General features: G+C 53.3%; 1 protein-coding gene across 1 annotated transcript; it reads right to left on the reverse strand.

The window, feature by feature from the left end:
* Nucleotides 1–2,110: 2,110 nt before the first annotated feature.
* ACVR1B (activin A receptor type 1B) lies at nucleotides 2,111–26,276 on the reverse strand. Its single transcript, XM_063425146.1, has 9 exons — nucleotides 26,094–26,276; nucleotides 15,124–15,363; nucleotides 13,951–14,199; nucleotides 11,473–11,703; nucleotides 8,908–9,075; nucleotides 8,225–8,381; nucleotides 7,617–7,741; nucleotides 6,897–7,027; nucleotides 2,111–5,616 (listed from the first exon to the last, which is right to left on the reverse strand). Exons 1-9 carry the CDS (start codon nucleotides 26,215–26,217, stop codon nucleotides 5,491–5,493), a joined length of 1,551 nt encoding a protein of 516 aa, XP_063281216.1. The 5' UTR covers nucleotides 26,218–26,276; the 3' UTR covers nucleotides 2,111–5,490.
* Nucleotides 26,277–27,111: the final 835 nt, after the last annotated feature.

A 27,111-nucleotide genomic window follows, 5' to 3' on the forward strand; every position in this document is an offset into this window, starting at 1 on the left:
CCGGCCCCGGGCCCGGAGCCGGGACCACGTGGGAGTCCGGTGGGGGGGTCCGGTGGGGGGGTCCGGTGGGGGGGTTCGGTGGGGGGGGTCCTGCTCGGGGACCCCATGGGGGGCCAGCGGGGTCCGGTGGGTGGGGTCCAGCAGGACTCCCCGGGTCCTGCTTTGGGATCCCGTGGGGGTCCAGGGGGGAGGTTCTGCCTGGGGTCCTGCTCGGTGACGCTCGGGGGGCCCAGCAGGGGGGTCCAGCGCAGGGGGTCCTGCTCGGTGACGCTCGGGGGGCCCAGCAGGGGGGTCCAGCGCAGGGGGTCCTGCTCGGTGACCCTTTGGGGGTCCAGCAGGGGGGTCCAGCGCAGGGGGTTCTGCCCAGGGACCTTTTGGGGGTCCAGCGGGGGGGTCCAGCACAGAGGGTTCTGCCCAGGGACCCTCTGAGGGTGCAGCGGGGGGTTCTGCCCAGGGACCCCCAGAGGGGTGGGATCCGGCGTGGGGGTCCAGTGGGAGGCCCCTTCATGAAGTTTTGCCCAGGGATCCCACGGGAGTCCAGCGTGGGGGTCTAGAGGGGGGTCCTGCGTGGGCACATCCTCAGGGACACCACGGGGCTCAGCGTGGAGCTCTGGGGGCTTCTGTGGGGCAGCAGGAACCTGGGGAGGGGTGTGGGGCGGTATCCTGAGGGTGCAGGGTGGGATGCGGCTGGGAATGTCACAGGAGGCACCCAGGGGTGCCAAGGAGGGTCCCCAGGGGTCACCTCAGGGATGGTTTGGGGAGAACCCGGTGGGTTCCCGGGAGCAGAAGCGATGCCGGGCTCTGCTGTCCCCCGACAGCTGCCACCCGCAGGCCACCACCCGCCACCAAAGCCGCATTTGGGATTTAACGGGAGGCAGGAGCCGGGGCAGGGGTGGCCGCAGCCCCAGGCGGGGGCAGCCGGAGGGATTTGAGCTGCTCCTGCAGATCTGAGCTGTGGGACACGGAGGGAAGAACAATTCCCGGAGGCGGCCGCGGACACGTCGAGTGGCTCCGGCAGCTCCTCGCTGCGCCCCGGCGGGAGGCAGTGGGAATTTTCCAGCTGGAGTTGAGAGCTTTGCCCAAATGTTTTGCTTAAAATTTGCCAAAAAAAATGAAGATCGTAACAATCCCGCTGGCGTTCCACCCAAACCTCCCGCCCACAGCCTGGCCTGGGGTTACCAGGAGGCAAATTTGCTGCAGGAGCAGAGCTGCTGAGGGCTGGAAACGCTGGGGGAAGGATGGGGCTGAGCCCACCGCCGATCCTGAGTCACCAAACCACTGGAATGAAGAGGAACTCTCCATCTTATTCCCAAAATCTGGCAATGCCTTGGCCCCTCGGCTGCAGCCACCTCAGGACTGGTTTCCCATCCCATTTCCTAGAGGAGCAGACAGGTTTTGTTTAAAAATCTCCCTGCTGCCAGGACGGGGCTGGATTTTCCTGGGGACCACAGCAGGAGCTTCAGACAAAGCTGGGCGTGAGGAAGGACCAGCCCAGATGGTGCCTCCCCCTCCCCACCTTGTCTGAGCCCGGGGGGACCCCAGGCCTCGGCAGATTTTCCCCTTGATCCGCTCACAACAGGCTCGTTTGCAGGAGGCTCTAATTAAGGAATTAGTAGCAGCACCATTTACCCTCGCAGCAAACAGGGTTTTAGAGGGCCTCGGGGTGGTTTGCAGCAAGATTTATCTGTCCTTGAAGCTGTGGGGCCATGTGGAGATTTGGGGATACCCCCTGTGCCCACCACAGCCCCAGGGATGCTCTGAGGGCATCTCCAGGGTATTTATTCTCTGTAACCCCTCCTGCTCTGTGCCTGTCCCCAGAGTGGGAGCCCCAAGTTGAGCTGCTCATCCCTGCATGGGTGGAAAATCCCACCCATGAGTGGAGTCTCAACTCCACTGTGCTGGCGGCACCTCCCGAGTGCCTGGTGGGTGTTGGAAGCTGCATCTTCACTAAAAATGGGAATATTCTCCATTTAAATGTTTTGACCAGGATTTCTAAAGAGATTATTTTAGCTGTGAGGGATGAGGCCCCCCACTCCGACCCCTCTGAGGGACTGAGCTGTGCCCTGCAATTCCCACCCCTCCCAGTGAACTGAGACTGCAACACCTCAGATGAATAAAACAAACTTTTAATAATGTACAGCAGAAATCGACAGCCTGGTTTTATATTAAACAAAAGATTTCCTATCTTACACCGTATGTACATTTGCATACTGAAGAGGTAAAGTGGCTAAGTGGCTATTTTCTTACAGTCCTTTGCTAAGAAAATGTACAAAACCAAACAAATCAAAGGGGCAGAGAAGTACCAAGAGTTCTGTCCTGCAGCCACGTACCGCTGATGAACCCCCTCCCTGTCCTGCACCGGGCTCCCCTGGAAACTGCCTGGAATTCTGCTGCTTTTTCCCCAGAGCTGCTGCAGGTTTTGGAGCCAGGCAGAGATTCCCACGTGCTCCGTCAGCTCTGCAAGCACCGGCACCCCCGGGCACCAGTTTGGGTGAAAGTGCTGTGTAAATGCTACATGGCCAGCGCTCCTGCCGCGGACCCCGCGCGCTTTTCCCACCTCTCTGGGACAAAACTTCTCCTAAAACGCTGCCCGTGGGGAGGTTGCCCTCCCCTGCTCCCCTCCAGCCCGGCCCTGCTCGCTGGCGCTGTTTGGTTTTTGCTGAGGCAGGTGCAGTGTGGCTACAGTAGGACGGGGAGAGCTCGGTGCGAGTTGCGGAGCCGGCGGCACCCATGGGTGCGCTGGGAGGGCAGAGCCAAGGGAGAGCCTGTGGTGCCCACAGAGGGGTGATGTCCCCTCCTGTCCTTCCCCCAGGGCCTGTTCCAGTGGCCTGGGAGTCCTTTTAGGGTTTAAATCCCCCTTGGTTTAAGGGGCACTGCAGAAACCTCTGGCTGAGATGTGACTCAGGACAAGCCGGGAGGGGACGGGGGAGCCCCATCCCTGCTCCCACAGCAGATCCACGCTGCCAAAAACTCCTTGGGGGATGCAAAACGGCTCCTAACATGATTCAAAAACCCAAAATCCACACTCCTCACTCTGTACAAGGTCATGGACACACAGGGAATCGGGGGAGAGGGACACACGGACAGGGACACAGACGGCAAGAACAGAGGGACTGAAATAAAGATTTAACCCTGGCGGCCGGAGCAGAGATGAAACCTCACCTTAGAGAGCAGGAGCAAGGTCAGAGTAGAAACAGTTCCAGTGTAAATCAAGCTGTGCATTTGGTTTTCTTCTTCTTTTTTTTTTTTTTTTTCAGTGATTTCTTTACAAACCAACAGGTCAAGAGGTAATAATTAGAGATTGTTTTTCTGCTCTTAGAAAGAATTAACAAGATTCAAAAAAGTTAAAATCCAGACCCTCCCAGAAAACAATAATAATAATAATAATAACAACAACAATAATAATTAAAAAAATAATAATCCAAACCACTCCAGTTAAAAGTTATGGCTTCAGAGTTCTCTGCTGCAGACACTGACACACCACGGCTCCTCCCGACTGCCGAGGTCACCCCGGCAGCCACAGCCCTCACTCCACGTTTGCTGTGGTCACCCCACCTCTCCCTCACCTGGCATTGAATCAAAAGAAACCCACGCAGATCCCCCCACCCCACACGGAGACACAGCCACTTGCACATTAGGGGATATTTATACACCTATATTCAAAGGATGGATGTTGAATTCCCAACCCACACCTGCTGTCAGATCCTGCCCCGCACCTCTGGGAGGTGCAGAGCATCCCCAGAACTCAGATCACACAATCACAGAGTGAGCCAGGTTGGAGAAGACCTCTGAGACCACCAGGTCCAACCTGTGACCTAACCCAACCCCTCCTCATCAACCAAACCGTGGCCCTGAGTGCCACGTCCAGTCTTTTTTCCACCATGCCCAGGGATGGTGACTCCACCACCTCCCTGGGCAGGCGATTCCAGTGCCCAGTCACTCTTCCAGTGAAGAATTTTTTTCTGATGTCCAACCTGAACCTCCCCTGGTGCAGCTTAAGGCTCTGTCCTCTCCTTCTGTCAGTAGTTTGCCTGGGAGCAGAGACTGATCCCCACCTGGCTACAGCCACCTTTCAGGGAGCTGTGGAGAGCGATAAGGTCACCCCTGAGCCTCCTTTTCTCCAGATCAAACAACCCCAGCTCCCTCAACCACACAGGGCTTCTGTTCCAAGCCCCTCTCCAGCCTCTCTGCCCTCCCCTCAATGTCTTTCCTAAACTGAGGGGCCAGAACTGGACACAGCACTCGAGGTGTGGCCTCACCAGTGCTGAGCACAGGGGCAGAGTGACCTCCCTGCTCCTGCTGGCCACACCATTCCTGACACAGGCCAGGGTGCCACCAGGGCACACTGCTGGCTCATGTTTAATGGGCTGTCACCAGTGTCCCCAGGTCCCTTTCTGCCTGGGCACTGTGCAGCCACTCTGTCCCCAACCTGCAGCAGCACCAGGCCCCCAGAAACCTGCCTGGGTGGTGGAGCTGGGAATTGCATTCCCAGGAGAACCCAGTCCTGCTTTCCCCACGTGCCTGCTCCACCTCTGACACATCTCAGCTCCCCGCTGCCGAGAATTACAAACCCCAGGGGCTCGAGACAAAAAAAACCTGGATTCCAGGAGCCATTCTCAGTTCCTTATTTGTCTTAAAAAAAAGGGAAGGGGGTGGCAGTGAGGCAACCTGACGGGACACTGCGGCAGCCGGCGGCGGAGAGCCGGGGATCCGCTCTGCAGCAGCCTGTCCAAGCTCCACGACGCTCACGACTCAGCACGGAGAGCACCAGCGCAAACAGCTCACGGAACGGGACACTCGAGATTTGCACATGCACAGGAAGCACGGACAGAGATGAGCCACCCACGGGCAGACACCGCACGGCTACGGGGAGGAGATGACCGGGCAGGGCACGGGGACACGCGCGCCTCGCGCATGCAGACACCGGGGTGCCCCGACGGCCGTCAGGGCGCTGAGTTGGACTTTTTGTTTCAAGCTTAAGAAAAGGAGGGGGAACGGTTTTTGTGAAGCTGATCAACTGTTCCGGCTCAGCCTCTTGGAAGAGAGCACCATTTGTTTTGCTTTTTCTGTGTGAACGTGCCAGTCCCTGGAAAAATCCTCGAGAGTATGGCAAAGAAAAACCTTCCCTTTCCCTTCCCGCTCCCGCACCGAGCACCCGGGGCTGGCTCCGACCCCGCCGGTGGGTGCTCAACTTTACAGGGATTTCCTTGAAAGGAACAAAGAGTTACGATCATGGCTGAGATCCCTCGGGTGAAGTCCCTCTCAAGTCTCCACGCTCTCAGGAGGTGATCACAAAAAGGTTTCGGATTGTTTCATACCCGAGCAGGGAAGAGAGCGTCTCTGTAGGCTCCGTCCCCCTGCCTAGCAGCCTGCAGGTCCCGCTGTCTGGTTGTAGCAGTAGGTTGGGCTGAAACACGAGGTAGGCCTCCATCACACGTCTACTCTAGCACAGCAGCTCCTGTGCAGTTTCCTCCTGCTGAGGCTCAGAGCCTAAATTTTCACATCTTCCTGGACACTGAGCTGGGAGAGGGTTTTCTTGATGCGGAGGGCGGTGAGCCGAGCCGCTCCGTTGGCGTACCAGCACTCCCGCATCATCTTGCCCATCACCCGGAGTGCCTGGGCAAGAAACAACAGCAAACGTCACTGCTCTGCTCTAACCCTGACCCCACGCTGGTGTGCCAGGCTGCTGCTCTGCCTGGGCATTGACACAGCCTTCACATCCCCCAAAATCGGGGTGCACTCTCAAGGTTGCTGTTTCCCTGGGATTCTCCTTGGGGTTGCTGTTCCCCAAGGTGCTCAGGGTTCCCCCAGGGTTGCTGTTCCCTGGGAGTTTCCTCTGGGTTGCTGTTCCCAGAGGTAATCAGGTTTTCAGTCTTCTCTTTGCCCTGAGTGTTTCACACCAGAGGTAGAGACGACAAGCTGAGTCCCCAGTGCACATTTCCAAGGTTGTTTATTCTTCATTATCTCAGTTCTTTCTCAGCTCTGCAGGGCATCCCCAGCAGAGCAGGACTGGGTGGATCAGAGAGCCCCACACCTTATGTACCCCTGACCCAACCACCATCCAAAATGAACTTTTTATTTACAAAATTGTACCAATGCCTACCACCTATGCTAACAGGTCATTTCTACTCTAAACCAATCTCTAAAATCCAACTCAGCACAAGATGGGGGACGAGAGCAAGAACAAGGAGCACAGGGGCCACTCCCCAATTCCTCCATCTTGTCTCTTCAGCCCCATCTACTAAGAATCCTAATTTCTATATTTATATTCTATAATAAACCATCCACTACTTATTTTAAATTCTTAGGATTTGTGATTCTTCCTGCATGTGAGTGTTCACTGCCATGGACAGGGATCAGAGTCAGTGTCCTCCTGGGATCTGTGTGGGTCTAACTGACCCCCCTGGACAGACCCCAGACCCCCTGTCCGGTCTCCAAACCCTCCAGGGTGGCCAGAGGGATGTTCTAGACTCCGACAGTGCACCTTTCAGTAATTGTTATCTCATCATGGAATGGTTTGAGTTGGAAGAGATCCTAAAGCCCAACTCATTCCATGCCCTGCCATGGGCAGGGACACCTTCCACTAGCCCAGGTGGCTCCAGGCCCTGGGCTTGGACACTTCCAGGGATCCAGGGGCAGCCAGAGCTGCTCTGGGCACCCTGTGCCAGGGCCTCAGCAGCCTCACAGGGAAGGATTTCTTCCCAATATCTAACCCTGCCCCTCTGCTAGATTAAAGCCATTCCCCCTTGTTCTGGCACTTCTCCTAAATACTCTCCCTCCCTCTTTCTTGCAGACTCCCTTCAAGTGTTGGAAGGCCACAATCAGCTTCTGTTCCCCAAGCTGGACAATCCCAGTTCTCTCAGCCTTTCCTCACAGGAGATGAAAGCAGACCTTACCTCGTAGCTCTGCCACCAGTTTGGGATGTTTGGCCGTAATTTCTGGTCACACACGACCTTGCGCATCTCCTCAATGGAAGGATCAGAGGGTACAAGGTCGTAGTAGGGAAGCTGATACTCCTCATGGATACCTGAAAGGCAGAGCAGGGAAAATGAAACTCCTGGGAAGGGGGAGCAGGGCCACTGTGCTCGCTAAAGGCAGACCGATGGAGGTTTGAGCTCCATGACTCACTGCTGAGATGCGTCAACACTTTGCAGTTATTTAGAACAGAAATGAAGAATCTGGAATTGGAGTTAACAAGAAAAATTCAGGGAAATAAAACGCAGCTGCCTAAACTGGAACGGAGTCAGCAGGCTGGGATCAACACCTCCCAGCAAGGCGCCAGGGTCACTGAACCTCCACAGCACTGGGGCTGTCACACGTGGGATGATGCTGCAGCTGCACGTGCCAAGACATTTATACTGATCTGGGGGAGTTCCCCAGCAATCTCCACTTCCTGAAAATCCACCCAAAAAAACACATCAGCCACCACTGGGAGCACCAACGCCCTTGACCCAACGCTGGTTGGGCTTAGCAGCAGCCACGGGTCACTTGTGTCACCTCCCTCGGTGACAACACACAGGGACACATCCTCCCACAGCCCTGTTCTCCCTCAAACACCTGATCAAAAGGAAGCCCAAGGTTGGGAGACCCAGGAGGCAGCACACAAAGTTTGTTACCTCCTGCATTGCACCTTCGGGCAATCTCCCAGTACACCAAGCCCAAGGCGTAGATATCGGCACATTTAAATGAATCAAAATGTTTCATGTTGATGGTTTCATCCAAGACTTCTGGGGCCATGTATCTGCACAGAGAAAGGAAAAGCATTTTCATTCTGAGAGGGAATTCTCTGCAAGACAGTAAATGATTCCCACACAGCATTTCCCAGCAGAAAAAGCTCTGCTTGGCACAGCCACCATCAGAACAGAACTGGGTGATATAAGAGAGTGAAGAAAACAACTCAAGAACAACAGCAAGCTGGGAAAAGAGGTAAAAATGTCCCAAAACTAATCAGGCTCCAAACAGAACGTCCCAAAGGCTTCAGTGAGCCAAGCTTGTTGTCATGTATTACATGAGCTCCTGGTGCCAGGTTTATGTGGCTGTCACCTCCCAGTGTGGTGACACCTGGAACATCCCTTTGACATCAACTCAGGCACAAACCTGACCCTGCAGGACACTGGGAGACGCTGAATTCAGAGAATCCCCCAGTGCTCAAGGGGGATTCAGAGATTCCCCTGCAGCTCAGGCATTTCCAGTCACTCAAACACCTCCAAAGGTGTTCTCCTACCGTTTGGTGCCGACCCTTTGGTTCGGCGCGATGTCGATGGTGTCGGTGACGGAGTCGTGCCGCACGGCCAGGCCCAGGTCAGCGATGGCACACGTGCCGTTCTTCTTCACCAAGATGTTCTTGGATTTCAGGTCCCTGTGAGCGATCCCAGGTTTTCCTAGCAGAGCAAAATTAAAAGGAGCGAGGGTCAAGCTGGGGAAATCAATTTGTTGAACTGGCGCAGAGGCAGCAGCGGATTTCAGGGCGTTAAACCCGCTGTTGCGACACTTTTTCCTGTTCAGATTCATCAGGGATGGAGCAGGGAAAGGCTCCAATTGTGTTTTGGAGGCGCCTCTGATGCAGTGGCGCTCAGAGGCCTCAAGAGGGACGTAAACTCCACATCCCAGCACAGGCACAGACGTCAGGAGTTTGTGATTCTGCTCCTGCCTGTGCTCACAACCCACCCAGGCAGCGCCAATTTTAGGATGGGATGTGAAATGGTGATATAACTCCTGGGAGAGAGCGCCAGGTTAACCCACTTCACAGCCAGCCAAAGCATCGCTCTATTTCTGCTCAATAACCACCAGATGAAGCCGGGCTGACTCAGGCTGGCTTTGCTGCACAGCACATCAGCTCCCTTCAGCAATCCTGAATTTTATCCTCCCCTCAAGAATTCCCACTGCTTTTTCCGACTCGGCTTTTACCCTGAGTGCCCACGATCTCCATGTGCAGGTGGGCCAGCCCGCTGGCAGCAGACAGGGCCAGCTTGATCATGCCCTCGATGGTCACTGTGTAGCGGTTCAGGTAGTCAAAGAGAGAGCCGTGCTCGTGGTAGTCAGAGACCAGCCACAGCTGAGTCCACGTCCCGTTATCTGCAACGGGAAAGAGATGCAGCTCAGGCAGGGACAGCCACTGAGCATCCCACACATTTTTGGGACACACAGAGCTGCTGTGTAAGGCTGCAGATCAACAGGGGCAAGGGAGAAATGGCTCAAATCTGTTGGAGTCTAGAACATTCCTCTGGCTGCCCTGGAGGGTTTGGAGACCGGACAGGGGGTCTGGGGTCTGTCCAAGGGGCTCAGGCAGCCTCACACAGAGCCCAGGAGGGCACTGCCTCTGATCCCTGCCATGGCAGTGAATGCCCACAGTGTGTGAAGAATCACAAGCTGGGAGAATTCAAAATAAGCAGTATTTAGTTTATCATAGAATGTAAATGTAGAATTTAGGATTCTCAGTATATGGGGTTGAAGAGACAAGATGGGGGAATTGGGGAGTGGCCCCTGTGCTCCTTGTTCCTGCTCTTGTCCCCCATCTTGTGCTGAGTAGAGTTTTAGAGATTGGTTTAGAGTAGAAATGACATGTTAGCATAGGTAGTAGGCATTGGTACAATTTTGTAAATAAAAAGTTCATTTTGGATGGTGGTTGGGTCAGGGGTACATAAGATGTGGGGCTCTCTGACCCACCCAGTCCTGCTCTGCTGGGGACGCCCTGCAGAACTGAGAAAGAACTGAGATAATGAAGAATAAACAACCTTGGAAATGTGCACTGGGGACTCAGCTTGTCGTCTCTACCTCTGGTGTGAAACACTCAGGGCAAAGAGAAGACTGAAAACCTGATTACCCCTGGGAACAGCAACCCAGGGGAAACTCCCAGGGAACAGCAACCTTGGGGGAATCCTTATTACCATGGGGAACAGCAACCCCACGGAGAATCTCAGGGAATCAACAACCCTGAGAAAATCAGCCACAGCGTGGCCAGCAGGACCAGAGCAGTGACCTCCCCCCTGTGCCAGGCACTGGTGAGGCAGCAGCTCGAATCCTGGAGTCAGTTCTGGGCAGTGCAAAGGCCCAGAGGAGTTAATGTCAGTCAGCTTCAGTCCCCCATGACAAGAAAGATGTGGAGGTGCTGGAGTGTGAGCAGAGATGGGCAATGGAACTGGGGAAGGGGCTGGAGAATTCCAGAAGAGCAGCTGGGGGAGCTGGGGGGCTTAAACTGAAGGAAAGGAGGCTCAGGGGCGACCTTCTCATTCTGTTTAAATCCTCAGAAGGATCGAGCCAGGGGGATTGAGCCAGGTGGGGAAACAAGAGACAGGACCAGAGGAAACAGCCTGAAGTTGCACCAGGGAAGGTTTAGATTGGGTATGAGAGAAAACTTCTTGGAAAGGGTGGTCAGGCACTGGGACTGGGGGTCAGGCACTGGAACTGGGGGTCAGGCACTGGAACTGGGGGTCAGGCACTGGAACTGGGGTCAGGCACGGGAACTGGGAGTCAAGTACTGGAACTGGGGGTCAGGCACTGGAACTGGGGGTCAGGCACTGGAACTGGGGGTCAGGCACGGGAACTGGGGGTCATGCACTGGAACTGGGGGTCAGGCACTGGAACTGGGGGTCAGGCACTGGAACTGGGGGCCAGGCACTGGAACTGGTGGTCAGACACGGGAACTGGGGGTCAGACACTGGAACTGGGGGTCAGGCACTGGAACTGGGGGTCAGGCACTGGAACTGGGGGCCAGGCACTGGAACTGGTGGTCAGACACGGGAACTGGGGGTCAGACACTGGAACTGGGGGTCAGGCACTGGAACTGGGGGTCAGGCACTGGAACTGGGGGTCAGGCACTGGAACTGGGTGTCAGGCACTGGAACTGGGGGTCAGGCACTGGAACTGGGGGTCAGGCACTGGAACTGGGAGTCAGGTATGGGAACTGGGGGTCAGACACTGGAACTGGGGGTCAGGCACTGGAACTGGGGGTCAGGCACTGGAACTGGGAGTCAGGTATGGGAACTGGGGGTCAGGCAGTGGAACTGGGGGTCAGGTATGGGAACTGGGGGTCAGGCAGTGGAACTGGGGGTCAGGTATGGGAACTGGGGGTCAGGCAGTGGAACTGGGGGTCAGGTATGGGAACTGGGGGTCAGGCAGTGGAACTGGTGGTCAGGCAATGGAACTGGTGGCCAGGCAATGGAACTGGGGGTCAGGCACTGGAACTGGGAGTCAGGCACTGGAACTGGTGGCCAGGCACGGGAACTGGTGGTCAGACACGGGAACTGGTGGTCAGACACGGGAACTGGGAGTCAGGCAATGGAACTGGTGGCCAGGCAATGGAACTGGGGGTCAGGCAATGGAACTGGGGGTCAGGCACTGGAACTGGGAGTCAGGCATGGGAACTGGGGGTCAGACACGGGAACTGGTGGTCACACACTGGAACTGGTGGTCAGACACGGGAACTGGCTGCACAGTGATGAAGCCTCTGCTCTCCTGCCCCTGCTGTCTCACCTTTGTTGTCCGCAGCGATGAAGCCCAGGATGTTCTCGTGCCGCAGCATCACGGTCTGATAGATCTCTGCCTCCCTGAACCACGAGCGCTCCTCACGGGAGGAGAAGATCTTCACGGCCACGTCCCCTCCGCGCCACCTGCCCCGCCACACCTCCCCGAAGCGGCCCTTGCCGATGATCTCCTGGAGCACGATCGTCCGAGCCACGGTGCGCTGGACAAACAGAGGCAAGCCTGGACAGGGAATGGGAGAAATGAATCCCTGGGGCAGCAGAAAACCTCCTGAAAGCCCAGAGGCTGCAGGATGGCCTCAAACCCAGCAGGTTCTGCATTTGATAACAACTGGGAGCCTGAGCAAGACCCAAAGCAGGGAATGGTGGCAGATCCTGCGTGGGATGTGCCACTGCTCGGGCAGCATCTGCATTTTGCTTTGAAGCAGAGATCTGGCATGGAGGAGTTGGGGAACTTCAAAAGAACTGCAGCCTCAATATGCAAAGAATGGAACCTGGTGAAATCAGTTTCTGCTAAAAAGTAGAAAATCCCCCCAAATTTCTCTAAAGAAAGGAGTCCCAACATAATTGCTGCCATTGTTTACAGAAAGCACGGAGCTCACCTGCCCACAGTATGCACAGAAGAGATCCCAAATATTTTATATATAGCAGCAGATGTGCTGCTGAAGGTTTATTCCCTGGTCAAATATCAGATTGTGACATTCTCTGCCTCTGTGGATTTTCCTACAGTTTCCATCTGCTGCAAAATTCCTTATATTCTATAACCCAACTACATTCCTAGTTTAAAGCCACCACTAAACAGTGACTTTCAGTTCTGGGGATTCCTTTGAAGGGCTACAGAAGCAAACACTGCACATCATCCACTGGGAAGACCCAAGGGTTCTTTGGGATGAAATGGGCTGTGCACATGCACTATTTGCACTGTAAAATGTTGATCTGCTGGGATGCTCCCCATTTTCCTGCAGCTTTGATGACATCTGCATTCTCCTCTGAATGCCAACAATGCACAGGTTAGCAGCTAATGGCTGTTTCCAACCTAAATCCCATTCCAAGGCTAAACTGGGAACAGATGCAGCTGTTTGAGGTATCCTCTTGCAGTTAAAGAGGAGTTTAATTATTGCTCTTACCTGAAAAGACACAAGGCCACAGCATGACTGAATTTAAACAGCCCTTCAAGTTCCTCATGACAGACCCCCTGAATAAACTCAGGACAGACCCCCTAAACAAACTCAGAACAGACCCCCCTGAACAAACTCAGGACAGACCCCCTGAATAAACTCAGGACCCCCTGAACAAACTCAGGACAGACCCCCTGAATAAACTCAGGACAGACCCCCTGAATAAACTCAGGACCCCCTGAATAAACTCAGGACAGACTCCCTGAATAAACTCAGGATAGATCCCCCTGAATAAATTCAGGACAGACCCCCTGAATAAATTCAGGACAGACCCCCTGAATAAGCTCATGACCCTCTGAATAAAATCAAGACAGACCCCCTGAATAAACTCAGGACAGATCCCCCTGAATAAATTCAGGACAGACCCTGAATAAACTCAGGACAGACCCCCTGAATAAACTCAGGACAGACCCCCTGAATAAACTCAGGACAGACCCCCTGAATAAACTCAGGACCCCCTGAATAAACTCAGGACAGACCCTGAACAAACTCAGGACAGACCCCCTGAACAAACTCATGACCCCCTGAATAAACTCAGGACAGACCCCCTGAATAAACTCAGGACAGACCCTGAACAAACTCAGGACAGACCCCCTGAATAAACTCAGGACCCCCTGAATAAACTCAGGACAGACCCCCCTGAAAAAACTCAGGACAGACCCCCTGATCAAAATCAGGACAGACCCCCTGAATAAACTCAGGACCCTCTGAATAAACTCAGGAGAGACCCTGAATAAACTCAGGACAGACCCTGAATAAACTCAGGATAGATCCCCCTGAATAAATTCAGGGCAGACCCCCTGAATAAGCTCATGACCCTCTGAATAAAATCAAGACAGACCCCCTGAATAAACTCAGGACAGACCCTGAATAAACTCAGGACAGACCCCCTGAATAAACTCATGACAGACCCCCTGAATAAACTCAGGACAGACCCCCCTGAATAAACTCAGGACAGACCCTGAATAAACTCAGGACAGACCCCCTGAATAAACTCATGACAGACCCCCTGAATAAACTCAGGACAGACCTTGAATAAACTCAGGACAGACCCCCTGAATAAACTCAGGACAGAGCCCCTGAACAAACTCAGGACAGACCCTGAATAAACTCAGGACCCCCTGAACAAACTCAGGACAGACCCTGAATAAACTCATGACTCTCTGAATAAACTCAGGACAGACCCCCTGAACAGGCTCTGAGGCAGCAGCCTCTGCCTTGGCAAAGCTGTGGCAACCTCTAGCCCACAGAGACAACTGCAAGCTCTCACTGGCCACCCCATCTCGCAATACCTGAGCCGGAGCCGGAGGTGGAGAGATCATAGACCAGATCTTGCAAGGTCTTGTCCTTGGAAAGGCACATTTCACAAGAAGGGTCCTCCATGTCGAGCCGCTGGCGGTTGTGATAGACCCGTTGGTGGTGGTGGAACACGAACACCACGATGATCATGACAACAAACACGAGGAACACGGGCCCGGCGATCACCGCCACCAGCTCCACGGGACCCCAGCTTGAGGGGGGCTCGTTGTCTTTCAGGTGTCCTTGGGAGGAAAGGAGGAAAAAAACAGATATTTTGAGAAATGTTCCTTTGAGGGCTTCCTTGTGTTTTGCTGCTCTCTTAGAGTCTGGATAATTTTAGCCTAGAGACACATAGAATAACAGTGTTAAGGTGGGGCTGATCATCAGGCAGGGAAAATGCAGGTGGAACCCCAAAAAGAAGATGGAGATCAGCATCACGTGTTTGTGGGATTGTGGGATCAGGGATTATGGGCTGTTCTTTCACTCTTTTAGACAGGAGCATGTTCTGGGCTGATTTTCCAGAACAGTCTGCAGTTCACCTTCCATTTGAACTCAACTAGAGCTCCCTGCTCTCCCTTTCACCCTGCAACAAGCAGTGAACTTGAACCTGAAGACAATTATTTGTTGTGCTGAGAACAAATGAGACCTCCCCACTGCTCCCAAGGAAAACGACTCTGCAGCCTTCCCAGCACCCACTAAAAACCAGCCCAAACCAGCAAGTAGGAGGTGTGAGGAGGCACCACATGCCCTCTCCACGCCAGGGATGAGAAGCAGAAGTTTCCCACACCCTCACTCAGAGGCAGGGCTGCTTCCCCTGCGTGTGTTCTGAACCCAGGCACCTTCCTCCCCACACACTGAAGCTGCTGCAATGCTCCTCTACTTGTGCTCAGCACTGAGAAGATTTGGAGGCTTGGAAGGGAAGTAACACCAGCTGATAAAGGCAGGGCCAGCTCAGTGACAAAGGGAACGCACGCATTCTCATCTGAATTTGAAGTAGTTTGTTATTTCTACTTTACAGATGAAGGAAATAAACCCAGCGCTCAAGTTCATGCAGCAACTGAAGGGAAGAAGTGAAAACAGGACCGAGAACTCCAAATTCCCAATCCCAAACAGACAGCTCTTCTCCTCCCACTTCAAACACATGATTTTTCTGACTCTCTACTTACCACTGGGAACCATTAAATCAATTTTGTTGCAAAAATCGGAGTAGCAGCAGTGAGTATTACGCAGATCCTCTGAGCTCAGACAATAGAAGGGTTTCCCAGCAGGGATCAGTTTTGCCTCAGGGATGCAGGTCCGAACGTGGTGTTTGACTCCATCCAGGTTGAACACCGAGACCATGCAGGCGCCGTCCGTCTCACACGTGGAGTTGGCTTGTTTGCAGTCAGAGCACAGACATGTCAAAGCTGAAATCAAAACAAGATCAACTCCTTAAAACCCACGGAGAGCAAAAGCTCAAATGAGAGGAAACCTTCTTTTAAATTCTCCATTTCAGGAGGGCTGTTCACAAGCTCTGGAAGAACCGGCTCTGCGAACGGCACAAGTCATACTCAGTATTCCAGACCTGGAATCATACTCATACTCAGTATTCCAAACCTGGAATCATACTCATACTCAGTATTCCAGACCTGGAATCATACTCAGTATTCCAGACCTGGAATCATACTCATACTCAGTATTCCAGACCTGGAATCATACTCAGTATTCCAGACCTGGAATCATACTCAGTATTCCAGACCTGCAGGAATCCAATTCCAGCACGAAACAGGCTGTGGAGGCAGAGGAGCCTTTCCAGGAGGTGCCTGTGCAGGCAGCCCTTGGCCTGCCCCTGTTGCAATCACCACCAGCCATGACCCGAGTCATCCCTGCAAACCGGGCGAGATCCGACCGAGATCCAAGCTCGGGTCAGACTCAACCCAAACCCAAGAATTACTCACACTGACTGCCCTAATTCCACCTGGCCTGACTGTCCAGGCTCCCTGGAGCTGCCTGATCTGGTAAGGGACCACCACCCCTGCTCACAGAGACAAAGATCCAAACCCGATCCCAACCCACTGCACGAGCCAAGCGTGCTACGCCTGGCTGGATCAGCCACTTATTTAATAACTGCTTTCCTGGTCCCAGACACCACCTTGGGTCAAATCAAATCCTGGCCTTTTGCCTGCTCTCCACGAAGATTATTTGGATAAAGAGAAGGAGAAACTCTGAGGCAGGTTCCCACATTTTTTTGCACCTCCCAGCACGTCATTGTACTTTTCTCAAGCTGCCTGAAAATCTGTAAGCAAATCGCCAGGCCTTGCCATCCTTGGGAACAAAGAGGAATCCAACAATGTCAAGAAGAAGGGTGGGGCTTGTTTAGCAGCACGCAGGGTTTTCAGCAGCTTTCATCAGCTCTCCCAGCCTTCCCAGAGGGAATCCAAAACAAGTCCTTACCCGCTGCAGAAATGGGCTTTCAGGTAGGGAGGGTGTGAAGAAGGCTTTGAAAAGATCCAGGCTCTGCCCAGGCTGATCTAAATCCTCTCAGTGTAAAGTCACACACAAAGTCACCCTCAACACTCCTGAGTGGGGCCATGTCACCCTAAGCTTCATGAAAAACAAGCTGCTGCTGATTTACTCAAGGTTTGTTTAGGAGGAAGACACCCATTAGCCCTTATCCCAGAGCCGTGGGTAAATCAATCAAGGTAATTGTATTACTATTCACTTAATTCTCTCCGGACTGCTGCTCCTCCTTTTGCAGCTGTTGTTGGGAGCTGTTTCAGACGGGCTGGATGTGGGGGCTGCTCAGTTTGGAACCAACAGATTCAAATCTGCAGCGAAAAGGGCAGTGAGAAGAGCCAGGAATGGCTGGAGCTGTGTCAGGAGAGGCATCAGGGAAAGGTTCAGGGTCCCCAGGGAATGGGCAGAGCCCTGAGGCTGCCACAGCTCCAGGAGAGCTTGGCCACTGCTCCCAGGGATGCACAGGGTGGGTTTGGTGAGGTGTTTGTACAAAAGTTGGACTGGATGATCCTGGTGGGCCCTTTCCAGCTCAGGGAATTTCATGATTCTGGAACTCTGTGATTAAAAACTGAAGAGCTGTTGAGTGAGACACTTTTAAAAAGCATCACCAGCAAATGGAGATTTTTATCAGGTGCCAGTGAGAAGGGACACACAGAAAACGGACAGAAAAACCCTCTCAAACTCATCTGAGAAGGGTGGAGAACATCCACAGATCCTGAAGATTTTGAGAAAATGTTATAATGAAAGGAAGAAAACCCCTCGGTTAACATTCACTTCAAACAGCTCCAAGATCAGTGTTTTCCCATGGTCAGCAGAGCGCAGAAAAGACAATTCTGAAAAATACATACACTTGGGGGAATAAAGGTTGATGATAAAGGAGATTTCATGAAAATTTGAGATGGCAAAGAGCACCCAAGGCACATTCCTGCCTTCATGCCTACTTAAAAGGAAATGGTCTTTTAAAGCATCTCCCTTATTACTTATCAAAAGCTCAAGGTACAAATTAAAAACATTTAACCCACACACATTTCACTGTGTAGGTTCTTTTCAGTTTGATTTAGATACAACAAAACTGAACTTTGTTCCTGTTCGACTCATTTTTGAGGTCTCAATCCCAAGATTTAGGCTGTGGCAGTTTTGCTTCCAGAAGCTCCAAAGCAAACAAAACACTTCAATGCACTAATAAAACTGGTTTTGTAAACTTCTGGGTGAAGTATCTGGCCTGAAAGTGAGCATGCCTTTGAGAGGGAAAGCAGAGAAGCAGGTCGTGTCTGCTCAGTCTCATTTGCAGGATTAAAAAACAACAACAAAAAAATCAGTTTACCTGCAAGGTATGATACCAGAGCCCCAGCGTGGAGACAGAAAGATCTTTATCTGCTCTGTGCAGAAAGCCAAAAGTTCCTGCTAAGGAGGGGGATGCCCCACGGCTTCACCTCACCCTGTTCCCCCCTCTGACACAACTGCTCTTTTTTAACTTGAATTGTCACGTTTACACCTCAAAAATCCCCGTGGTCAGACAGAAGTTAGAACAAAGAGAAAGGAGCCTTCAGCACATGGCTGTCCTTCTCTCCACCTCTCATCAGAGACCCTCGAGGGGTTTTCCAGGTAGTGTTGGCCAGAACCTCCAGGTTCCAGGCAGGAACTCTCCAATTTTCTGTGTGTGCCAGGGAGGAAAGGCCTGTCTGCACCGGGGCTCACTGCGAAGCTCCTGGCAAAGAGGAGAATTACAGAGCAACTCATGCAGGTCCAGTAACTCCAGTCTGGTTAACCAGAAAGGCAAATTCTTCTCTCAGAAACTTAACACAAGCCAGGAAAAAGCAACTGTTGTTTGCCCTTGGGTGGGGGACAGTAGGTGGCCAGGGAAGCAGAGCTGGTGTCTCTTGGGTGCTCTCAGGAGCAAAGCAGGAGGCAGGAGTGGATAAAAGGATTTTTCATGCCAACAGCATTCTTTTTCCTTCAGGAAGAAAAGCTCCTATTGAGCCAAACGTATAATCTACTTAATAAAAGAAACCACCCGGGCTGAAGGAAATAGATGGGGTGAAGGGAAACAAAGAGCAGCTCCCAGAGGCGGGGCGGGCGCATTCCCCCCTCTCGGGATGCGTCTGCGTGGAGGGAGCCTGGAGCTGGATCTGCTCCCCACAGCGGCACCAGAGCCCTGCCCAGCCCTCAGACAGAGCCTGAGCAAGCCCCAGGGTGAACTGGAGACCCTGAACAAGCCCAAGGGTGAACTGGAGACCCTGAACAAGCCCAAGGGTGAACTGGAGACCCTGAACAAGCCCAAGGGTGAGCTGCAGAGCCTGAACAAGCCCAAGGGTGAGCTGGAGACCCTCAACAAGCCCAAGGGTGAACTGGAGACCCTGAGCAAGCCCAAGGGTGAACTGGAGACCCTGAGCAAGCCCAAGGGTGAGCTGGAGACCCTGAACAAGCCCCAGGGTGAGCTGCAGAGCCTGAACAAGCCCAAGGGTGAGCTGGAGAGCCTGAACAAGCTCAAGGGTGAGCACAGACCCTGAACAAGCCCAAGGGTGAGCTGCAGAGCCTGTGGGAGCCCAAGGGTGAACTGGAGAGCCTGAACAAGCCCAAGGGTGAGCTGCAGAGCCTGTGCAAGCCCAAGGGTGAGCTGCAGAGCCTGTGCAAGCCCAAGGGTGAGCACAGAGCCTGAACAAGCCCCAGGGTGAGCTGGAGACCCTGAACAAGCCCAAGGGTGAGCTGCAGAGCCTGAACAAGCCCAAGGGTGAACTGGAGACCCTGAACAAGCCCAAGGGTGAGCTGCAGAGCCCGTGCAAGCCCAAGGGTGAGCTGGAGAGCCTGAACAAGCCCAAGGGTGAGCTGCAGAGCCTGTGAGTGAAGCTTTGTTCTCTCTGGAGGGATGCAGCAGGTTGAGCAAAGCTGGTGATTCCATCCGAGGCCAGGCCTCGCTGCTGTTTCCCAAAAGCTGAGAGGTCACTGAGCACTGCCCATGAACAAATTCTCCTCCATCCTCGACTATCCCAGCCCAGGGTTTGATTCCTTCAAGCACAGGAGCTGTTTCTGCTCCCCTCGAGGTTCCTGGGTTACAGGATCCCAGGGCACACAGGTATCCACATCCCCCTGCATCAACCACAGAAAAGAGGAAAACAAAAGCTGCCTCCCTCCCTCCAAATCCCCCCGTTAAAAGCAACCTGTAATTCCCAAAATGGATCCAAACAAACAGGTGGGGGGCTGCAGATTCGAGCTCTGTGCTCCAGGGAGGCTCAAACACTGAGCTCTGACAGGCAAAGAACATTTCTCCTCCTTTCCCAGCGACTCTCCCAGCTCATTTTGCACATATTTATTCTCACACGGAGTTGCATGTGTCAAGATGTCTCTGCAGCTAGACAGGGGAAAGTTTCACAGCAGAATCCCCTGCAATGGTGCTAACCACCTTTTGGAATATATTTTCCAGTATCTCCTGAAGCTGTGCCTAAGAAAGATTCTTAGGGCTGAACTCTACCTGATCAATATGGACGAGGATAATTAACCTGAAGCCGATCATTGGTAAAATTGCCAATAACCACCCACGTATTTACCAGATAAACAGATTTTTGCAGGGATTGTAGCTGCTGTTCTTTTTCAACAGTTTGAATCGAGGCTGGAGGAACGATTCCCCTGACTTTGAGCCTTTCCAAGGCTCTGAAACAGGAGCTGCAATGGATTTTTGCCTTTGTGTAGCACCAAACTTAACGAGCCCACTGTGGGAGCACCAGTTTCACGCTGCAGCAGAATAATGTCAGCAACAAAAACGGGGAACAATTGGCTTTGGAGCTCTGCTGCTTCTTCGGATGCTTTAATGAAGAGGGACGTGTGTAAACACGCTTGGAAGAAAATTACCTGTCGGTGTCTGGCTGTGTGCTGTGCCAAAATAAAGAGCAATGTGTATCACACAGGGTTAGGAATAATACCCACCCCTCGTGCTGAGGGGGCAGAGGTGTGTCCAGAGCCCCTGGGAGCTCCTTGCTCAGCTGGAGAAAGGAGCAGAGCTCCAAGGAATAACCAGCTCCCTTCCCTGAAGGCAATGATGCAGGGACACTGAGCCGCCTGAGGAAGGCTTTAAAGAAACAAGATTTACTTTGCTTTATATTATCATGGAATCCTGGAATGGCTTGGGTTGGAAGGGACCTTAAAGCTCATCTTGTTTCACCCTACTGCCATGGGACACCTTGAGTAGCCCAGGTGGCTCCAAGGCCCCTCCAGCCTGGCCTTGGACACTTCCAGGGATCCAGGGGCAGCCACAGCTTCTCTGGGAAATCCATTCCAGGGCCTCCCCACCCTCACAGGGAGGAATTTCTTCCCAATATCCCTCCTAACCCTGCCCTCTGGCAGTGGGAAGTCATTCCCTCTTATCCTGTCATTCCAGGCCCTTCTAAAGATTCTCCCTCCCTCTTTCTTGCAGACTCCCTTCAGGTACTGCAAGGCCACAATGAGGTGATCCCAAAGCTTCTTCCCAATCCCAATTCTCCCATCCTTTCCTTCCAGGAGAGGTGCTCCCTCCCTCTGATCATCTTGAGGTCCTTCATACTCACATGCCCCTTGACTGTTGTGCTGCTTGGGATCCACACCTGGGATCCCTCCAATCCTTTGGGATCCCTCCAATCCTTTGGGATCCCTCCATCCCTTTGGGATTCCCTCCATCCCTTTGGGATTCCCTCCATCCCTTTGGGATTCCCTCCATCCCTCTGGGATTCCTCCATCCCTTTGGGATTCCCTCCATCCCTTTGGGATTCCCTCCGTCCCTCTGGGATTCCTCCATCCCTTTGGGATCCCTCCATCCCTTTGGGATCCCTCCATCCCTTTGGGATTCCCTCCATCCCTTTGGGATCCCTCCATCCCTTTGGGATTCCTCTAACCCTTTGGGATTCCTCCATCCCTTTGGGGTTCCTCCATCCCTTTGGGATCCCTCCATCCCTTTGGGGTTCCTCCATCCCTCTGGGATCCCTTCATCCCTTTGGGATTCCCTCCATCCCTTTGGGATTCCTCCATCCCTTTGGGATTCCCTCCATCCCTTTGGGATTCCTCCATCCCTTTGGGATTCCTCCAACCCTTTGGGATTCCTCCAATCCTTTGGGATTCCTCCATCCCTTTGGGATTCCTCCATCCCTTTGGGATTCCCTCCATCCCTTTGGGATTCCTCCATCCCTTTGGGATCCCTCCATCCCTTTGGGATTCCTCCAATCCTTTGGGATTCTCTCCAACCCTTTGGGATTCCCTCCAACCCTTTGGGATTCCTCCAATCCTTTGGGATTCCCTCCAACCCTTTGGGATTCCTCCAATCCTTTGGGATTCCCTCCAACCCTTTGGGATTCCCTCCATCCCTCTGGGATTCCTCCATCCCTCTGGGATTCCCTCCAATCCTTTGGGATCCCTCCATCCCTTTGGGATTCCCTGAATCCCTTTGGGATTCCTCCATCCCTTTGGGATTCCTCCAACCCTCTGAGATTCCTCCATCCCTCTGGGATTCCTCCAATCTTTTGGGATTCCCTCCAACCCTTTGGGATTCTTCCATCCCTCTGGGATTCCTCCATCCCTTTGGGATTCCTTCAATCCTTTGGGATTCCTCCATCCCTTTGGGATTCCTCCAATCCTTTGGGATTCCTCCAATCCTTTGGGATTCCTCCATCCCTTTGGGATTCCTCCATCCCTTTGGGATTCCTCCATCCCTTTGGGATCCCCTCCATCTCTTTGGGATTCCCTCCATCCCTTTGGGATTCCCTCCATCCCTCTGGGATTCCTCCATCCCTCTGGGATTCCCTGGAGTCCAAAGTGACTCCTCTGGTGTCCCCTCCAAGCCCTCAGAGCCAGCTCAGCTGCACCCACTGCCTCCAAAATCAAATGTTAGGCCAGTTCTGGATGCTGTCACTGCCCATTTCCTTACTGGAAAAACAAGCACAGATCTGCCCCTCCACAGATACAGCACCACCCCCTCCAGCACCTTCCCTAAATCTCACTTCCTCTTCAATTTCTCCTCCTGTTTTGGATCAAAACATCTCTCTTCTGCTTCTTGCTGCTGCTTATGATTCTACTGACCCACTGCTGCTACACGAAATGGAGTTAAAATTAGCTGCGAAGCGCTGTGAAAAACAAAGCACTTTAAAAGCAACTCATCCAGAAACTCAACATTATCCTGGGATATTTTGAGTTGGAAGTAAAAGTCTCAACTTCTCTGAGCTGGCTGCGGTCCCCTGGCACAGGCTGGACCTGACGTGAAGGCAGCACGGCCGAGTAGAAAACACACGAAATGGAAACAAAAAAAAATAAAAGAAAAAAAAAAAGAAGGAGGAAGAATGTGCCTTTAAAGTGCAGAACTTTCCCTGCATCTACTCAGGGAACACAAAAGAGCTTCTAAGGGAATTGTAAATAAGGAATTGACAGGAGTCTCATCATTAAGAGGTTAATTAGAAGAAGCCTTGATGTTTCTGCTGTTGCTCTTCCACCATGGACACACAGCTCCTCATTCCCTCTGGTCTGACACCTATTTTGTGTTTTAACTTGTCAGGAAACCAGTTTAGGAGCCAACAGACCACACACACCCGTGGTGCTGTGGAAGAACATCCTGCACACCTGAAACCCAGGTTTATCCAGGTTCCAACAGTTCAGACCCAGCCTGGCTTCTCTGGAAATTGGCTTTTCCAGAGTGGAAATACAGTGTTTAACGTGTGGTCTACATTCCCACATCCAGCAATCCACAGGTACTTCCAGGAAGGCCACAACAGGCAGCAAAACTTTATCAAGGGGATTTAAAGTGCACAGAAAGCTCCTTTTCTGCTGAAAAGAAAGAAATAAATAGGGGTGCACCAGAGAAGCAAAGAGCAGCTGAGAGCCAGGGGTTTAAATAAGGAGGACAAAGGAGCTGCCACTTGGGGAAAGGAGAATTTCATCCCTGTAAAACCCTGAGGGAGAGAAGCAATTCCTGCCTGCTGTGCTCAGGACAGGACAAATTCCCCCTGGTCACCACCCAGTGAACTTTGCTTGCTGCTAAGAGAGCTGACGTTTGACTGGGCTCCTTTCGCAAGAGGCGTTTCCGGAGCATCCACTCCTGGCAGCGTCCAGGGGAAATGAAAAAACAACCCTGAGCTGTCTGGCCAAGGAGCTGGGCCACTTCAGGAATGCTTGTTGGACACTGTTTTTAATTTCCAGTCAGAGAAAGGCTTTCTTGGAAAGTTGTAGGGTATAACTTAGCGAGCATGCCTGATTTAACTGGGTAAATATTTAAAGCAGGTGGTAATAATAAAATCTGCTGCCCCCAAATTATTCCCCAGGGTGGGTTTTTGATTTATTTCAAGCAAGGCTGACCTGCAACACCCCCTTTGCAAAGGAGGTTTGATTATTTTCCTTTTTTTTGTTAAAGGAAGGGGCTGGAGGAGTGTTGTCTGACACACAGAGGTTCCTGGCTCCCCAGCACTGCAGAAATTCAGATGTTTTCCCAGCCTTTTCCCGAAATAAGCAGCTGTTAAATCTCTGGTATGAAGCACAATAGCGAGGGCACCCCCGGCATACCAAACTGGCTGCTAGAGCAGAGAACAATTCCCAGGGTGATTCCCTGCTCCCTGCCATGCTGCACCTCATTCCAGGAGTGCAAATCCCTCAAACTCAGCCTGAGCTCACACCTTGTACTGAATAAAACTGTTCTGCACACACTGAGCGGAAACAATAGTCACTCACAGGGCCCAAAATCAAAGGCACCGGGAGTCGCCAAGTTTCCAGGGGATTTGTACAGTCAATTGGTCCTTTCCTGTTTATTAATTATGATTTTTTTTTGTAAGGAACACCAGCTTTTACCTAAGTGAAAGCCTGAGAACAGCCGTGCCACGAGTCTCATCTGATCCTGCTCTGCCAGTTATCACAGAGGAGCTGGAACACCCCTGCAAGGCTGGGTTTTACCTGAGGGCACCCCAAAACGCAGCTACTCTCCTCCCAAAAGCACACTTCCATCCCCAAATTCCCAGAACTCACAGCTAAACCCTCACCTGCTGCCCAGGTGAGGTTTGGAGCAGTTTTCTGTGCTCTAACAAGCCCAGATCTGCACACACACAGAGTTATTACCCTCCAACAGTCAGGTGGGAATGCACAACACGAACGGCGGGAGGTTGGGGAGGAGAAAAATATTCCACAGAGGAACCTGTCAGAACAGGCACCCAAATTACACAACAGGGATCACCTCGATAGCCACAGAGCTGGACTGCACTGGGAGGCCTCGGACACCAGAGGCAGCGGCCACCAGCCCGTCCCTGTCCCCCTGAGAGCTGCTCACTCAGGTTTTTCCTCTGGGGAATAAAAGCTGAGTTCATCTCAAGCCAATTTGCCTCCTAAAACTGGAGCTGAGATGTGCTGCTCCTCCCAAAGGCAGAGCTGAGACCCCTCACTCTTCCCCCACCAGCAGCAGAACCGGGCCAGGTAAAGGAAACGGATCCACACAGAACAAACAACCAACACAAGGAGTTTTCCCTCCCTCCAAACAAATATTTACAGTTGTTCCAGTGTAGAAGCTCAGGGGATAGAAAGGTTTCCTTCAAAGCCCAGATTGGGCTGGATGTTACAGACACAGTGACATTCTCTGGGGCTGCCAAGCTCGCCCCAGGATGGGCCACAGGACAATGGGAAGAGGCCACAAACTCCAGAACGGTGGCAATTCCCACCTTGGGCTGACCCACGCCTCTGTGACAAGCCCAGAAAACACCTCTGAGACGCCCAAGTCCATCCTCTGTGAAAAGCCCATAAATCCCAATTTCCATCGTTATCCCCCAGGCTGGAGGCTCCCAGATCTCCTCCAAGGTGAGCACAGGCTGCTTCAGAGCATCCCCTGGCACTGGGAGCCAACCCCCAGCCCCAATTGCTGCTGCCTCTCCCCGGCAAATCCCCATCCCCTCCGCTTGGGGGGAAAGTGAGTGCCCCAAACCAGCTCTGGATTACACAAACCCCACATCCCGTGAGCCCCTGGCCAAGCTCGAACCTCCCAAAACCCCCAACACACGTCCTTGCTGCCTTCAGAGTCCCCTCTGCTTCCAGGACCCCTAACCCCATGGATCCCACCCCAAAATCCTTCTCTTCACCCTGAAACACCCACTCCTATGTCCACACCCCAAAGCCCTCGGGGGTCTCCTCACAGCCTTGGAGGTCTCCTCACAGCCTTGGGGTCTCCTCACAGCCTTGGGGTCTCCTCACAGCCTTGGGGACATCTCCAGGTCCCTCCAGCCCTCTCGCCTCCCCCACCCCACGATCCCCCCCCAGCCCAGTCCTTCTTGCAACCCTGCAACACCCACCCTGTGTCTCCCCGCCCCCAAACTCCTCAGGGCCTCCTCACACCCTCAGCTCCCCTAAATCCTCTCTCACCCCCTTTCCCCCGCCCCAAGCCCCTCTAAAATCTCCCCTCGGCCTCACCCCCCACCCGCCCGCCCCACAGCCGCCCCCTGCCCCACAGCCGCCCGCCAGCCCCGGGCCCGGGCAGGCCCCGGCTCTTTCCCCCGGCTGCCCTCAGCCTCCCGAATCGCCTCACTGCCGGTTCCCCGCGTCGTCCCCCGCTCCCCCTCACGACCCCTCCCCGGCCCTCCCCGTTCCCCTCACGGCGGGGGCGGGGGCGCCGCCATGTTATGCCCGGTGCGGGCCGGGTCCGGCGCCGCCGCTCACTCACCGCGGGCCCCGCCGAGCGGCCCGGCCAGGAGCAGGAGCAGGGCGAGCAGGAGGGCGGCGGGAGGCGGCGGGGAGCGGCGGGCGGCGGGAGGAGCCCGAGGGAAGCGGGGGGCCCGGGCGGCCATGGCGGGGACGCGCCGCGGCCTCGGAGCGGAGCGGCCGCAGCGCCGGCGGGAGGGGGAGCGGGGGCGGGGCGGGGGGCGGGGCCGAGGGGCGGGGCGGGGCCAGCCCGCGCATGCGCACACGGGACGGGAGGGGCGGGACAGGGGAGGGGACACCGGGCTGGGAGGGGATTGGGGTGTGACACATGTGTGATACATGTATGGTACATGCATGATAACGTATGTAATGTGTGTTATATATGTGTGTGATACATGTGTGTGATGTGTGTGTGTGACACCGGGCTGGGAGGGGATTGGGGTGTGATACATGTGTGATACATGTATGATACATGTGTGTGATATGTGTGTTATATGTGTGTGATACATGTGTTATATATGTGTGTGATACATGTGTGTGTGTGACACCGGGCTGGGAGGGGATTGGGGTGTGATACATGTGTGATACATGTATGATACATGTGTGTGATATGTGTGTTATATATGTGTGTGATACCGTGTGTGATACATGTGTGTGTGTGACACCGGGCTGGGAGGGGATTGGGGTGTGATACATGTGTGACAATGTGTGTGATACATGTGTTATATATGTGTTATATATGTGTGATACATGTGTGATACAGGTGTGATACATGTGTGATAAATGTATGATATATGTGTGGTACAGGTGCGATACGTGTGTGATACATGTGTGATACATGTATGATACACGTGTGATACATGTGTGATACATGTGTGATACACGTATGATACATGCGTGATACATGTGTGGTGCAGGTATGATACATGTGTGATACATGTGTGTGATATGTCTGTGTGACACCAGGCTGGGAGGGGATTGGTGTGTGATACATGTGTGATACACGTGTGATACATGTGTGATACACGTGTGGTACATGT

Source organism: Prinia subflava, unplaced genomic scaffold (assembly GCF_021018805.1).
Source record: "Prinia subflava isolate CZ2003 ecotype Zambia unplaced genomic scaffold, Cam_Psub_1.2 scaffold_53_NEW, whole genome shotgun sequence".
NCBI lineage: Eukaryota > Metazoa > Chordata > Aves > Passeriformes > Cisticolidae > Prinia > Prinia subflava.